This window comes from Drosophila navojoa, chromosome 2 (assembly GCF_054131105.1).
Source record: "Drosophila navojoa isolate 15081-1374.11 chromosome 2, UAZ_NAV_1.0, whole genome shotgun sequence".
NCBI classification, from domain to species: domain Eukaryota; kingdom Metazoa; phylum Arthropoda; class Insecta; order Diptera; family Drosophilidae; genus Drosophila; species Drosophila navojoa.
In genome coordinates, this window is record NC_142890.1 from 15,603,757 (window position 1) to 15,617,835 (window position 14,079).

At 39.4% G+C, this 14,079-nt stretch overlaps 5 protein-coding genes and 1 non-coding gene across 7 annotated transcripts; 2 read left to right on the forward strand and 4 right to left on the reverse strand.

Moving 5' to 3' along the window:
• Nucleotides 1–353: 353 nt before the first annotated feature.
• On the forward strand, nucleotides 354–3,616 carry LOC108656124 (uncharacterized). 2 transcript variants are annotated; one of them, XM_018108070.3, is made up of 2 exons: nucleotides 354–491; nucleotides 2,706–3,616. In XM_018108070.3, exon 2 carries the CDS (start codon nucleotides 2,728–2,730, stop codon nucleotides 3,091–3,093), a length of 366 nt encoding a protein of 121 aa, XP_017963559.1. In that variant the 5' UTR covers nucleotides 354–491; nucleotides 2,706–2,727; the 3' UTR covers nucleotides 3,094–3,616. The 2 variants fall into 2 exon arrangements, with proteins under 2 accessions (XP_017963559.1, XP_089116673.1); XM_089260547.1 differs by lacking the exon at nucleotides 354–491 and adding an exon at nucleotides 2,400–2,522.
• Ref1 (RNA and export factor binding protein 1) lies at nucleotides 3,353–6,084 on the reverse strand. Its single transcript, XM_018108030.3, has 4 exons — nucleotides 5,654–6,084; nucleotides 4,720–4,924; nucleotides 4,455–4,652; nucleotides 3,353–4,390 (listed from the first exon to the last, which is right to left on the reverse strand). The coding sequence occupies exons 1-4, from the start codon at nucleotides 5,924–5,926 to the stop codon at nucleotides 4,233–4,235; spliced, it is 834 nt and encodes a 277-aa protein (XP_017963519.1). The 5' UTR covers nucleotides 5,927–6,084; the 3' UTR covers nucleotides 3,353–4,232.
• Nucleotides 6,085–6,114: 30 nt separating this feature from the next.
• On the forward strand, nucleotides 6,115–7,294 carry Dpck (Dephospho-CoA kinase). Its single transcript, XM_018108044.3, has 3 exons — nucleotides 6,115–6,406; nucleotides 6,496–6,787; nucleotides 6,856–7,294. The coding sequence occupies exons 1-3, from the start codon at nucleotides 6,295–6,297 to the stop codon at nucleotides 7,160–7,162; spliced, it is 711 nt and encodes a 236-aa protein (XP_017963533.1). The 5' UTR covers nucleotides 6,115–6,294; the 3' UTR covers nucleotides 7,163–7,294.
• A 5-nt stretch (nucleotides 7,295–7,299) lies between these two features.
• Nucleotides 7,300–9,890, reverse strand: Tailor (tailor). Its single transcript, XM_018107962.2, has 9 exons — nucleotides 9,716–9,890; nucleotides 9,265–9,366; nucleotides 8,735–9,203; nucleotides 8,448–8,672; nucleotides 8,277–8,383; nucleotides 8,084–8,219; nucleotides 7,851–8,027; nucleotides 7,596–7,794; nucleotides 7,300–7,533 (listed from the first exon to the last, which is right to left on the reverse strand). Exons 1-9 carry the CDS (start codon nucleotides 9,806–9,808, stop codon nucleotides 7,356–7,358), a joined length of 1,686 nt encoding a protein of 561 aa, XP_017963451.1. The 5' UTR covers nucleotides 9,809–9,890; the 3' UTR covers nucleotides 7,300–7,355.
• Nucleotides 9,891–10,874: 984 nt separating this feature from the next.
• LOC115562421 (U1 spliceosomal RNA) lies at nucleotides 10,875–11,040 on the reverse strand. Its single transcript, XR_003980163.1, has one exon. It is a non-coding gene; the product is annotated as a U1 spliceosomal RNA (small nuclear RNA).
• A 303-nt stretch (nucleotides 11,041–11,343) lies between these two features.
• LOC108654889 (larval serum protein 1 beta chain) lies at nucleotides 11,344–13,980 on the reverse strand. The gene is made up of 2 exons (XM_018106485.3): nucleotides 13,687–13,980; nucleotides 11,344–13,623 (listed from the first exon to the last, which is right to left on the reverse strand). The coding sequence occupies exons 1-2, from the start codon at nucleotides 13,894–13,896 to the stop codon at nucleotides 11,467–11,469; spliced, it is 2,367 nt and encodes a 788-aa protein (XP_017961974.1). The 5' UTR covers nucleotides 13,897–13,980; the 3' UTR covers nucleotides 11,344–11,466.
• Between the last annotated feature and the right edge of the window lie 99 nt (nucleotides 13,981–14,079).

Consider the following 14,079-nt stretch of genomic DNA (forward strand, 5'->3'; position numbering starts at 1 on the left):
ATTATTTACTAATTGCCAGTTGACGTTAATTTATAAAGATAACTTTTAAAAAATCATCTATGTAAACAATTGGATTTATGTAATTTTTGTTTAATTTGTAATACAAGTGATGTCAGATTATAAAAGTTGTAACATTGTATTTAATTTTATTAAATTCAGGAATCTGGCATAGTTCTATCTCTAAAAACTAATATTTATTGAAAATATATCAATATTTAAAAGTGAGTTCAGGGTATAAAAATGTTTACTCCATTCTGTTAAAATTAATTTATAAATCGGGTAACAGAAGGCCGCTACCGGTAATATGGCAAATATGTCTAGTATTTAATATAATTGTCATATTTGCGTTAGCTCCTACGGCCACACTGTTGTAGTCCATTTTAAATAAACCGTTCACTTGAGAAGGTGGCGTCGTTTTTAACAGTGTGCATTTCTAGTTCATTTATATGAGTGGAGCAACAAGGCACATTTTTTCTAAATAAATACAAAAGGTAAGCCACACAGTTCTTAGTGTAAATCATCCAAGCAATGCTTAGCATAAACTTGTTGAATGCGGTTTTAAACAAAATCAATAATTTTCCGCAAGACAACTTCCTCACCGTCATGCTCTTGTGTTTGTGTCGTGGAATTTATAGGATAACCGAACTAGATGCATACATATACAAACATGTATATGTATGAATTTTATTGACGATTATGTTATTGATAATGATGAAAGGCTTTTGCATTGGCCATCGTGTTAGTGTGTGTATACACATATAAGTATATCTATATGCACATTATATGTCGGGTGCAGCTGCTCTTAAGTTTTATTTAGCACAGCCATTTGTACATACATACATACATGTGTATTCTGAGCATAAAAATAACGCAGCACATCCCATTCTCCCGATATTCTCGGTGACGCTCCATTCGCCATACCCAGCCAGCATGGGCAGTTGGCTGCTTCAGTGGCCATGTTTGCATCTTGCTTTTTAGGCGAGCGACTGCACGTTTCGAGCTTAATATCGCTAAAAACTAGCTAAAGGCAGTTTTAACCGAACTTTTAGCACTGGCTAAACAAGGCATACATACAAACGTATGTACATGTGTACGTATGACTCAAATTGTGTCAGTATGTAAGCTGATAATTTTTGTTTCTTTTTTTTTGCATTTTGTGGAAATGGTCGACGCTGCTTCGGGTCACTTTTTTGTTTGCTCATTAGATAGAGTGGTAAATAAATATAGGTTGGTCGCCACTGGTTAAACAAGATTTGACTTTTGTTATATACCTTCAATAGCCATTGAATATACGACACATGACCATGTCTGTCTTAATGTATTTTAGCCATATTTATTTAGACGTCCGCTTGTGTTGTCATTAGGCAATAAACAAAAGCATCGAAACAATAACAAAAGCGTAAGAGATTCGAATCGAACCGGCGAACGTCCAATTTCAAGTTTTATCCAGATTGCGCACCGTTCATTACTCATAATTTCAACGTAAATACTTGCACACATACTGATACAGCCGCTATAAATAATAATAATAACAGTTAAAGCATTTGTATGAGTTACCTGTGGCTGAATAGGGCTAGCCGACGTGACCAATACAAAAAAATAGAAGTTGACGCATCAATAATTACCAGTCATTTTATTCACGATATGTTATAGTTCTATATACATAAGTGCTAGTTATTGGAAAATATTGAAGTCCGTTATATTGAGATCTTTGACTTTCTGTATTAATCGGTCATTCGCTTCGCTTTGTTCTACTCACTCCATACATACCTACACATTTTGTCTGTCTCTCGGTACATACAAACATCCATTCCTCAACATATTTGTGGTTGTGTGTGTGTGCACCCCCGGGGGAAAATTCATCCATGCTTGTTGCCTCCCACAAAGCATGACGCATCACAACCCGCGTTTTACAACACTCGCAAATCTCTTCGCATATTGTGGCCTCAATTTGACCTCATTCCCCCACAGCGCACTTGCCAAAAACTTGACAACATTGAATGAATAGCTGAGAGCAACTAGAGAGTCTTCAAGTTGTGTCTTAGGCAACTAAATTCCTTCTATTGAAGGCTCTTTTCAGTAAGCTTAAAATGCTATTCAGTAATTTTCCGCGCACAATATGCATTGGCTTACTATAAAAATAGAATCCAAAAACTCAAATTACCAACGATGAGAAAGTGCGCGGTTTGCAGGCCCGCAATTATAGTTAACGGGAAAGTGCAAAAAATAAAAGAGCTAGCGCTCAAAAATAGAGATAAAATTTTGTTTGTATGTATGTGTTTATATAAATGTGAATAGCTCGTCTTGGTGTCTGTATTATTAGTGACGGAATAAGTAGGAAGGAAGGGCATGAGGGGAAATGCTAGTGCGAATGTTCCATTCTGCTGTTTTCTGCATCTGTTGTTGTTAAACGTTTCTCTCTATTCTGGCATTTTCCCCATGGTTCAGTTGGCCGATGCCAGTCAACATTGTTACTACATTATTTTTCAGCTTTTGTAAGAGGCGTGACGGTTTTGTATTCTGTATGTACATTTGGACATACTAGATAAATAAATTCGCATTTACAGTCTCTCTAGAAAGTATCTCTAAAAAAAGGTTTTTTTTTTAATAATAAAACTTGCTATTTGCTGGCTTTATAACAATGCATTCTCTGTTTATCTTTGTACTATTAATATGTTTAATCGTTATTTTTTTTTCGATTTCAGCTAAAACTAATAAACAGTTATAATGACATCCACCGAACTTAAAATTGGTTTGAGTACAAGTGCTCGTCCTTCCAGTCGCGTGCTCAAGCCCCCAGGTGGCGGACATACGAACATCTTTTCGGAGCCTGAAATTTCTGTGAATGCACCACGTCCCAAATTCAATCAGCAAAACTCTTCCAATTTAAATGCTTGCATTGGCTCAACCGATGCAAACAAAGTAGTGGAAAAACTACGTGATGAGGCAGCCAATCAAAAGGAGGAGCCAAAACCAGCACCACCTGTCAGCCCGCCCAAAGAGACGCCCAGTACCAATGGCAACAAGGCGACAAATGATCAGGCGCGCGGACGTGTTCCACCCGGTGGTTACTCATCGGGCGGTTTCTGGTAGAGAAACCCTGGAAATTAGTTTAGATGTGTGGCTACGCATTTATTGACGCTCTTACACACCACGCATATGCATACACTTTCACACACAAACACATCCTCAGTCCCATTATTCATATATAAATATAAATCGCTTAATATATACATATATAGCTTATGCCTTCATATTTAAATTCCAAATTGGCCAATATGCAAAATGTTTAAAAAAAATACTGCGATTTGATTGCAGAACTTATTCGCACTCTCTGATTTTCTTAATATTACGTTTTATTTTTGTTCTACTAAGCAAACTATTTATGTCGACATACACGATTGTTTAAACATTAAGTGACTCGCGAATCCGCCCCGATAAAAGAAACTACTTTAATGCACATACATACATTAGAGAATCGAACCAAACTTTGCATTTGTACTTAAGTGTCCAATTGAAATTTGAATCAGTCTGCAAAATATGTTCTACATTCTTTTATAATTACACATATGTATTATTGCAACAAAATAAATATAAATTAAACTAACATTTAAAATTTAAATTGATTTGTTATATTCTGACTCAGAATGTGTAAGGTAAGGATATACAAAATTCACCTGTGATCTATTAAATGGGAAATCTAGTCCATGTCATTCAACATTACCTGTTGAATAATATACATGTTTGTCCGAGCAATACTGCTCTAAAAATAGTTAAAACACACAATTTGTCTTCCTTTTTATATATTTGTCAGGGTCTGAAATGCTTTATCCTAGTGGCACGTACATTTGAGGACATACATTCAAATTATACAGTGATTTATCTTGAGTTTTCGTATTAAATCTAATATTTATTATACCTGATTATACAATTATTATGACTGTTGTGTCAATGTGTTTTATGAAGTAAAATTAGTTTACGAATAAATACATCAATCAGTATGTATTTATGAATTATTACCTAGAAGGGCGCCACATCGAGATATTTAACAACAAATCATTTAATGCGCGTACCCAAACAGAGTTATGAATAATTTAAATGAAAAATTATGCAAAATTTTATGACTAAAGCTGTTCTCGAACAAGTTCGGTTCGTTGAATTGTTCTTGTTGTTGAACCATTATATTAAGTCCATTATTGTGTGTTTAGGCTAAGTGTTCAGACTAAATCTAATTAGATCTTCATGTCATTAATATACGAATCTAATTCAGCATCTAGTTCTTCAGCAGTTGGAGCAGCTTTTCTCTCGCGACGTTGGCCGCCACCAGCTGGTTTTGCACCAGCTGGGCGTCGGAAACTTCCACGACGTGGTCCGCCACCGGCTTGGCCACCTAATATTAAAGATAAAAAATTCGTGATATAGAAAAAATTCCTTTTCTTTTTATTTGTACATACCACCACGTTTAAATTGCGAACCTGGGGCGTTGCCCACACGACGTTTCACATCATCGGCTGGCACTGCACGTGTAAGTGCGGCAACATCTGATACGGCAAGTTGAATGCTCATGGGACGACCGTCCAAGGGCACACCATGATACTGCTTGATTGCTTTAAGGGCATCAGAACGACGCTCAAATATAACATCAGCGGTGCCTATACGAAAGTATAAAAACATATTATGTAAGACAGTGTACAGATAATATGTAAGCATTTGTCTTACCCAACGAGCGACCTGAGCGATCATAGTGCACAGCAGCTTTCTTCATCGGTCCAAAGTCATTGAACAGCTCCTTGATGTCCGTATTTGAAACTCCATAGTCCAAATTGCCGACTATCAGACGAGTTGGCCCTGTACTGTTTCCAGCACTACTATTTCGTTTTGGACCATCGTACATATCATGCTTCCAAGCGCTGTTTACATCACCCTAAAGGGGGGATTAGGTAGAAGATTTGTTGGTTGATTCGAACGGAACGCGTGGGGAGAAGTTTCTGATCAAATATGTGGGAGATGTAGTAGCAGCAGCAGCAGTAGTTGTATCCTAGCCACATCAAGAGGACGCCATCGAAGCAGAGCAGAAACACTAAATATGCATGAATGTACATTGATTGACTGCCACTTTTTGCTTGGTTAGGCAAGCGTAAAAAAATATTAAACGTACTATAAACGGGGATTACAAAGAAAAAAAAAAACGCAACAAGCGCGAAATCCTCAAACGAAATGTTGTGCTGTAAAACTTTTAAATACATAAATGAATTCGATTTCGACGAAATTGTGTTGTGTAGTTCTAGTTCTGCTGTTGCCGCGTCATCCATAACACAACCAAACAGTGCGGTAGTGCATTGTTTTTGTTTGTTAATATTTTTTCAAATCATTTTTTGCCCACTATAAGCCGCCATTTTGCAGCTGTCTGTCCACATGGTACATGGTACAAATAACGGTGCAAATACCGTTTATTCTGCATACGGTGGCCATTTTGTATCCGTGTGTTTGCAGCTGTAGCAATTTTTACATGATCTGTGTTTGTTTATATTCATTTTATATGAAATTGGCTAAGAATCATGATTTTCCAACTTGGGCTGTCCTTTTTATGCATGTGCATGGATATTGTGCTGCTTTTTGGCTCTCTACATGACAAAACGTAACGTTCAATTACCCGTGCGAGCCGAGGCTTCTGTATGACGCCACTACCGACGCCACCACCACCGCGGCGACCTTTGAGCACACCGCCGGCACCACTAGCTGGGGCCGCTTTACGTGGGGAGCCGGCTCCCGGTCCGCCTCCACGACGTGATCCTCCAGTACCAAAACGCTGTTGTCCGGCAGGCCGGCGAGCTCCACCCGGCCCACCGCGACCACCCTGCGGTTTTTTTTGTGAGCGCGTTGACTTAATGATATCATCCAAACTCATTTCAATTTTATCCACCATTTTTCTTATTTGATGTTTAGTTTTCAGATGCTAAAGATATCCTTAAAAGTTTTCTGAAACTGATATTAAATTCACGCTGCTAACAACTTTTTAACACGAACGCGTGAAAATTTCGCCAACTGATGAAAACGACGCACGAGAACGAAAAATGTATTAAATTTAAAGATGGCTGACTTTTCAATGAAAAAACGTGCTGTATAACATTAAAAATATACTTACTCAGTGTTGGAAAGCGTCTGACGCAACTTTTTAGCAAATCGATAAGTTCACAAACATAAACCGATTATAAGACGAAAATTTACACAACTGTCAACAATAACTAAAAAGGCTGTAGAGCATTCCAAAATACTTATTTATTTTGCTTCGATATGTTTATTGTGGCTGTAACTGGTGGAATAGCTACGGGGAAAAGTACCGTCGCTAAAGTCTTCGAGCGCCAAGGCATTCCAGTCATTGATGCGGATAAAATAGCTAGGGAGAGTAAGTCATACATCTCTTACGGGATGTTGTAATTGACCGCTCAATTAGCGTACCTCAGCTTAAATTAACAATACGTGACGCCCCCACAGTTGTAGAACCAGGTCAGCCATGCTGGCAAAAGATACGTGCCGCCTTTGGCGACGAAGTACTGCTACCCAGCAAAGAAATAAATCGGGCCGTACTAGGACGAATGATATTTGAGAATAAGGAGTTGCGTGGAAAACTGAATCAGATTACCCATCCTGTAATACATCGCACTATCTTTTGGCGTGTATTCAAACTATTTATGTCTGGTCACGCTTGGATCGTTCTGGACATGCCTTTACTCTTTGAGACAGGCATTCTTATGGATTTTATACACAAAATTGTGACTGTGTCCTGGTAAGCCTAGCAATTACTTATTTGCATATATTTTTAATGATGCATAACACATATTTAATGACATGCAGTGACTCCGAAAAACAGCTGCAACGATTGCTGGCACGCAATGAACTCTCCGAAACGGAGGCGGTTAATCGGATCGAGTCGCAAATGCCGCTAGAGAAAAAGTGTGAAAAGTCACATTTCGTTGTTGACAACAATGGCAGCATACTCGCCACGGAAGAAGCTGCCATGCGCATTTATACCATGATGCAGGAGAGCAAACAGCATTGGTACAATCGCTTCTCACTTCTCGGTGCCATCTTCATAATAGTCTTTACAATTGTTTTCATAGCTGCAAAATTTGATCTGTGGCCCAAGTCCTGGCGCTTTTGAATGTTTGTATTATGTGCGTTTGTAATTGTGTGTTCATTATCAATATTTATGTATTTCTATTTGTTTTTATCATGTTCACACAGTCACACAACTAAGTAATAAAATGCCGCAATACCAAAGGTTTTAAATAAATGATCTTGATTCTATCACGGCAATTGGCATTTAATAATTCGAGGGTTTTTATGAAAAAGTTTTATACACCACTGTAAAGCAACGACGCTGTTTGCTCGCAGTAATCAATCAATTTTTGTAATGCATATTTCGTCACCGCCTTTGTCACATTATGATTTAACTGTATGGGATCTTGAACAACCATTGGCTTCCGAAGTTGTAATGCGCACTCTGGATTTTGATTTGCATAATCCACATATCTAAATGGAAAAGTTGTTCATTCAGCGATTAATTTTATATTTACTAATCAGTCTTAATTTACCTTTTCGGCATGTCCTCTATTCGCGAAATAAGTGTATGTTTCTTGCCAAAATATGGGCAAACCATATTCCGTTCATAGTTGAACGTTGCATAGAATTTTAAGAAATCCTTTAAATATTCTTTGAGCACGGGGACGGTTACCTCTATCTGCTGCATTCCCAATTCATTGAGTGACTTCTGTTGAAAGTTCGTAATCCAAGCTGCAAGCGAAGTAAACATAGTTGCTAATCGTATTATAAGCAGCGACAACACTCACGTCCTACAAACTGCTTGGCAGACATTGATTCGCCCTGCTGTAGTAAAGCAATCGATGGCAGTAGTTGTCTGATTTGTAAGTAATAGATAACCATCAGGGCCATGCTATATGTGCTTATTTGTTCTGTCAACTTGCAGCGCTCCAGCCAGGTTTTCAAGAAAATGCACATATACTGAGCTGCAAAATATATTATATTATTATTAAAAAAAAAAAAAAACGTCTAATTAACTTACCTAATGGCTGCGTCTCGAAAATATATTTGAGTAAAGTTGTGTTGCAGAAACCCAAGCTATTTAAGCATATATCACACTCGATGCCAGATGACAGATGACACGTTTTGATTATGGGCACACGTGCCTGTTCGATTACCTAATTAAAAGGGACCAAAATTAATTAACTGTATAAAATGAAAGATAAAATTTGTACATTAATGATACGCCAGTCGTTGCTGTCTACAAACAATCCACGCAGTACTCGAAGTTTGGCAATGGTATTCTTGCCAGCTCGATGCTCGAAGAGGTGAAAACTGTTGCCTGTTTTAAAAGTTTAGTTTTACAATCAAGCAATCTCTTCTGGAAGTCATGATTAAATACAAACCAATGTCTATGAATACATCCAAATCTGATGAGCGGGTTCCAATGCCCGTTATCCGTGATCCAAATTTATATATTCGAACTGGATCGTTAGCAAACGCGGGCGCTATTAGCTTACATAAATCCTCCTCAATCTTATCATACTGGGGCATTACTTTCAGTTTATCCGCAATCTGATACTTATCGCGGATCATGTCACTCATGTCATCCAGTGCCAGTGCCTTAACCTCTGAAGAAAAATAAAAATAAAATAGTTAAAAACTTGTTTAGCTATGATTATTTATTACTTACTTTTCGGCAGATTTACATTCAACTTGGTGCGTGCTTCCACTTCTGCACGTTTTTTCTCTTGCTTCGTAGTCATCGGACGCTGTTCATTAACGTTACCATTTTGTGTAGAATGAGGATTCGGATTGGGATGTTGCTCAGCCAAATGAGCCACTGCTTTGCAAATTGTTGTTCCCACGATGCGGTGCGTGCAAGCGGTGCAGTTAAATGTTCTCTTGATTTTCAGTAACTCATTGGGCGGCACAAAGGTTAATCCACCAGCATCTGCTGTTGTATTAGGATGCTCTTGGGAGACCTGTTGCGCTGCCTTGGGTACTATGTACGTAGGTTTCTTGTCCAAAAATGTTTCAATGCCAACCACAATGCGCTCCAGCAGATGTGTCAAGTGTGGGTCTAATTGAAGTTGACTTTGACGATTAACATCTTCTAGTGTTTCCAAAAAGAAGTTCGCTTCCAATGTCAGGGGATTCAACTATAATTCAATTTATTTTTCTTTTGACACTTGTGCTCAGGACAATTTAACCAATACTCACGTATAATAACTTATTTTGTTGTTGCTGTTGGTTTTCGGCCATCGCCCTACGTTTTTTGCTCTTTTTTGTCGCAGTGATAACGGGCACGGTGCAGGTGGATTTCTGTACAATTTTCAAAAAATCACAAAATTAAATGTTTAAACAAAGAACATAGCAACAGCTGATTCGCCTAGTGTTGCCACCTATAAAAAAGTTTGCCGGGTAAGGAAGGCTAAACACAACTATAAAAGCGCCAGTGGGCACATGTACATATGCTCATACATATGTACACGCACCTTTATTTATGTATATACGTGTGTAAATGACTTCATTTTAAATTCACAAATTGGAATCACACAAAGCTGGAGACCTAAACGTTACTTAAATTATTTGTTGTATTATCTCATAAATTCGTAATTCAACATAAAGCTGCTCGTCTTGCGTAAAAAAGCTTCTGTTTAAGTTAACTCACACCAATTTCGCGTTCTAGTTTGCCTGCATCTATTGCCTCATAGTATAATCGCTCAGCATTATCGTAGATAGCTTTATTAAACCAGGTGTTCATTTTAAGTTTATTGAAAGTAATCCAAAATCAAACACGAAAAATGTTTTAAAACGCGCATGAATTGGCACCAGTAAAATATACACATGTACATACATACATATGTATATTAACTCATACTTATATATTTGTATTTGCTCAGCAGGGTTGTCAGGTACAAATCACAGATGTCATACCTGCTTATTTTACGTCTAATCACTAACCAGACAACACTGTTTGGTCAGTGATCTAATCAGAGTTTTGCAAAAAGCCGATTGCGGGAAGTATTAAAAATTGCGGGAATGTTTCAGTTTCAGTACATTTTTTCAGCTTATTTAATTTCTTACATTTGTTCCCAATTTTGTGTGTTGACTGTAACAAATTATAGTGTTGACAGTTTCGCTTTATCCCGTCAAATCTGGCTTCATTACCAATTACGGAATACATTTAGAAATGGCGGGGAGATCTCGTTTTTTCCTTTAGACATGTATGACTTTTTCTCCTCTTATTTTGACAACATCGATATAAAAATTATAGAAAAGTGGTAGCTCCATAGTTTTTTTTATCGATATTTTGCATTGCACCTCTAGTTTAAAAAATATTACATCTGCATAATTTAAATTGAATCCGTGAAATAAAATATGGTTACGTGGTTACTGATAACCAAAATGCTTTTTATATACAAAAAAACGCACGGCAAGAGGCAGACCATCTGTGTAAATTATTTTCCCGGTGGAGCAACTGCAATGTACGCAGTGGATATTTTATGGATATTCGTATGCGTCACGATGTGAAAAATTCTGCTCCAACTACTAAATAAATAAATACATAGATAATATACGGCTAACAAACTCCTTCATATAATATGGCTCGAATCTGTCGTACAATTATAAATCCCAGCTCGACCTAGCTAAAATCCGTACGAGTGAGGTGTGCACAAAATAAGTCTAGCATAACTCTAAACATACAATGTAAAAATTAAATAAATCGTCTTAATTCCTACTTTTACTATAATTCGCCAATCACACTTCGTAAATTGTACTTAATCATACGACACACCACTGGGCGCTAATTTAATTTATTAATATATGTCGGGACGGCGCGAACGCCATTCCCGGCTACCAAAAATTACACGCACGAGTTATTCACATTAGGAATAATCGCAGAGGTCAACTCAGCCGAAAGTGCAATGACCAAGCCTCACTCCGGAGGAACCGCCTTCGTGATCACGGTTAACCTCTACGCCAGGTAAGTATGCTTGAATCAGCTCAGGCCTCGGGTTCCCATGGAGTTACAGCTAGAACCGCATGAGAATTGTAAGAATATTTTCATGAAATATAGCTCCTGAAAGTATACAACATTTAATATGCGTTGTGGTGAATAGAAGTGGCGGCATATTAACGAACACAGATAATTATTTACTCAACCGAATTTTATGAAAAAGCTATAATTTGAAAATTGTATTTGACCGAAGCCTTTTGTATTAAAAAAATTGAATATTTTAATTTTTTTGATTTTAAATTTTTCATTGATTCATTTTTAAAGAGATAAACAGTTGCTTTTGTTTTTCGAAAGTTTATTCACTTTTTGCTCAGCTTACAATCTAACTCTGGCAATCATTTCCACATATGAATCCGGTAGTCATTATCAAAAGTGCCTTTACATTTCGTCCATGATTCACTTTAAAGCTTGAAGTACTTAGTGTAGTAGTCACGGAAGAAAGTATAGTCGAATTGACCGTAGTTGGTGTAGCCCTTGTACTTGTAGTACGGCTCCATTGTGTCAACGTGGTAGATGGGAACATCCTTGAAGTACATGTTGGGCACATAGAATTCGTACTCATCGATCTCGCGATCGAAGGGATATCCGAAAGGCATATCATCGATGAAGCGGGCGCCGGATCCAATGCCGCAAGAGTAGGTGTAGTCGAAGGTGGAGAACTGTTCGTGTTTAGCGGGTGCGCTGTATGGCATAACCATAAAGAACATTTGCATAGGCATGCCCTTCTTCCAGCCCATGGGTAAGATGAGACGGTCTGGGAAACCGCAGTGGGCCTCGCTGATATCCAGAGGGAAATCGTATTTGCCATCGAAAGCCATCATTACGTAGTAGTAGAGTTCGCTGTAGGTGGTGCGATCCTTGACGGTCCAGTAGAAGTCGTTGGACTTGCGGGTGATCATGTTGGTGCCAGCCTTCAGTTCGTAGTAGAACTCATCGATTTCCATGAAGTTCATGCGGTTCTCTGTGAGCGAAATCATGCGGCCGAACTCATCGAATTTGGGTCCAATGAATGCACGCAGAACAACTTTCTCGGGTTTGTCGGACTCAATAGTGTAGGTGTAGGTGAAGGGCTTGTGGTTAAGGCGCATCTGGCGAGCGTATAGCGACTTATCCCAAACGAACTTGCCGTCATGGAACACCATCTTGTCGTTCATCAGGTTGGTCACATCGAAGTCAACCAGATCGAAGTAGGTGACCAGCTCGCTGACTTCCACATTCTTCAGAGTGACGCCGGGCATCATCAATTGTTCCTTGGTGTATTTGGGCAGATAGTGCATGAACTTGAAGTAGATTTGGGCGATCGACTTGTAGAACATGTAGTACATGGGATCACGCATCATGGTCTCGAAGTTGAGCATCACGTTGGGGTACACTTCCATCTGGTAGTAGTCGGCATCGGCGAAGTACATATGAGCAAACATGTACCAGAACTGGTAGAACATCTTGTCCATGCTATCAATATTGCCCTGCATCATGTTGCCAATGTACTCAACGGATTCGGGTTTGCGTAGATCGATCATGTGTCCATCGGCGGTCTTGTAATAGCCCATGTCAATAATGTTTTGCACACGCGTCATGAAGCCGGTGATCTTGTCCAGCATCTTGAAGTTGCCGTAGGTCTCCAGCTCGTAGTAGTTCTTGCGGTAGCTGTAGCCAATGCCGTTGTAGTAGATCAGCTGAGGATCGTAGCCCATCTCGATCTGGTTGTACCACGAGAATTCGGGAATTTCGCCATAGCCATGAGACAGACGCTCCATGTAGTAGCGGGAGAGCAGTTGGTGGACGGTGTACAACCACAGCTCACCACGACGATCATTCTTCAGGCCGAAGGTGTTGCCATCCAAGAAGAAGGAGTAGTCCAAGTTCAGGTAGTACCAGTATGCGTTCAAGCCCAAATCCTCGGTGAAGTAGGACAGTTTGGACTCCTCGTTGTACATGTTAAGATCGCGACTGTAATCAACTGGCATATACCAGACCTTCAGATCCTTCATCATCTGTTGCCATTTGGTGTCCTGGTTGAACTCGTAGATGTTCTCACGGAGGATGAACTTGTTCTCACTGTAGAAGCGTTCGCCCAAACCCATCAGTTTCCACCACTGCCACATCTTCCAGTCCTTCATGTACATGTAGTCGCTGTTCTGGTACATGTTTGTATTCTTGTAATCCTTGTAGTAGACATCCATGTACTCCTTCTCGTACATGTTCATCTTGGTCCACATTTCATAGTCGAATTTCTCGGCCTCGTATACGAATTTGCTGTTGAAGAAGTACTGTGGGAAGATCTCGTAGATGGAGGGCAGAATCAGACCATGGAAGTCCGGACGATGAATTACGGCCAGAGTCAGAGCATAGACAAACATGCCTTCATTGACATGCATGCGAGCCCAGCACACGTTGTGCATGAAGGTTTCGAAGTCCTTGGCATAGTAGAAGAAGTTGAAGAGACCGCGTGCCTGCATGGCATGAGCCTTGACCAGCTCACCGAAGAATTCGCCCTTGGGCAGCAGCGAATGGGCCTTGTAGCCTTCATAGAACTTCATCATGTACTTGTCATATTTCTGTTCCACGGTAGTTGAACAAGGTTAGAGAACGATGATTAGAAGGATAACTTATGTACTTACAGTATAGTAGGACTGCTCAAAGTAGAACTTCTGGCCCTTCTTGATGTACTCTTCGAACATCAGAGGGTCCTCCACACGGTAGACGATCTCGAACAAAAACTTCTGTTTCTCCAGGAATTCCTTGTCAGCGATCTTCACCTCGTGCGTCTGATGGAAACTGGCCGCAGCGACCAGACCCAAACAGGCCAGCAATGCAATAGCAATTTTCATGTTGAAATGTCGTAAGTGCTCCCGCTTAACTGCTCCGGATTAGACACACAACTGGAATCCAATACCTAAAGACTGTTGCTTTTCGGCACCCAGCCCATGGCTTATATAGCCAAGAAAACTGAGCGCTGACGCAGCTCTCAAAATCTAAAAGAATTCGTGTGGGTGAAGGTTCACAGTGTCACC

What these genes read in the sequence shown, in the direction of transcription:
- LOC108656124 (XM_018108070.3), top strand. Translation starts at nt 2,728, where the DNA reads ATGACATCCACCGAACTTAAAATTGGTTTGAGTACAAGTGCTCGTCCT.
- Ref1 (XM_018108030.3), bottom strand. Translation starts at nt 5,926, where the DNA reads ATGGTGGATAAAATTGAAATGAGTTTGGATGATATCATTAAGTCAACG. An exon ending in AGAAGCCTCGGCTCGCACGG is followed by an intron (nt 4,925 to 5,653) that starts GTAATTGAACGT and finishes TCCCCCCTTTAG; the next exon opens with GGTGATGTAAACAGCGCTTG. An exon ending in TTCGCAATTTAAACGTGGTG is followed by an intron (nt 4,391 to 4,454) that starts GTATGTACAAAT and finishes CTTTAATATTAG; the next exon opens with GTGGCCAAGCCGGTGGCGGA.
- Dpck (XM_018108044.3), top strand. Translation starts at nt 6,295, where the DNA reads ATGTTTATTGTGGCTGTAACTGGTGGAATAGCTACGGGGAAAAGTACC. An exon ending in GGATAAAATAGCTAGGGAGA is followed by an intron (nt 6,407 to 6,495) that starts GTAAGTCATACA and finishes ACGCCCCCACAG; the next exon opens with TTGTAGAACCAGGTCAGCCA. An exon ending in AAAATTGTGACTGTGTCCTG is followed by an intron (nt 6,788 to 6,855) that starts GTAAGCCTAGCA and finishes AATGACATGCAG; the next exon opens with TGACTCCGAAAAACAGCTGC.
- Tailor (XM_018107962.2), bottom strand. Translation starts at nt 9,808, where the DNA reads ATGAACACCTGGTTTAATAAAGCTATCTACGATAATGCTGAGCGATTA. An exon ending in GGATGTATTCATAGACATTG is followed by an intron (nt 8,384 to 8,447) that starts GTTTGTATTTAA and finishes CTTTTAAAACAG; the next exon opens with GCAACAGTTTTCACCTCTTC. An exon ending in ATAGAGGACATGCCGAAAAG is followed by an intron (nt 7,534 to 7,595) that starts GTAAATTAAGAC and finishes TTTTCCATTTAG; the next exon opens with ATATGTGGATTATGCAAATC.
- LOC108654889 (XM_018106485.3), bottom strand. Translation starts at nt 13,896, where the DNA reads ATGAAAATTGCTATTGCATTGCTGGCCTGTTTGGGTCTGGTCGCTGCG. An exon ending in TTGAGCAGTCCTACTATACT is followed by an intron (nt 13,624 to 13,686) that starts GTAAGTACATAA and finishes ACCGTGGAACAG; the next exon opens with AAATATGACAAGTACATGAT.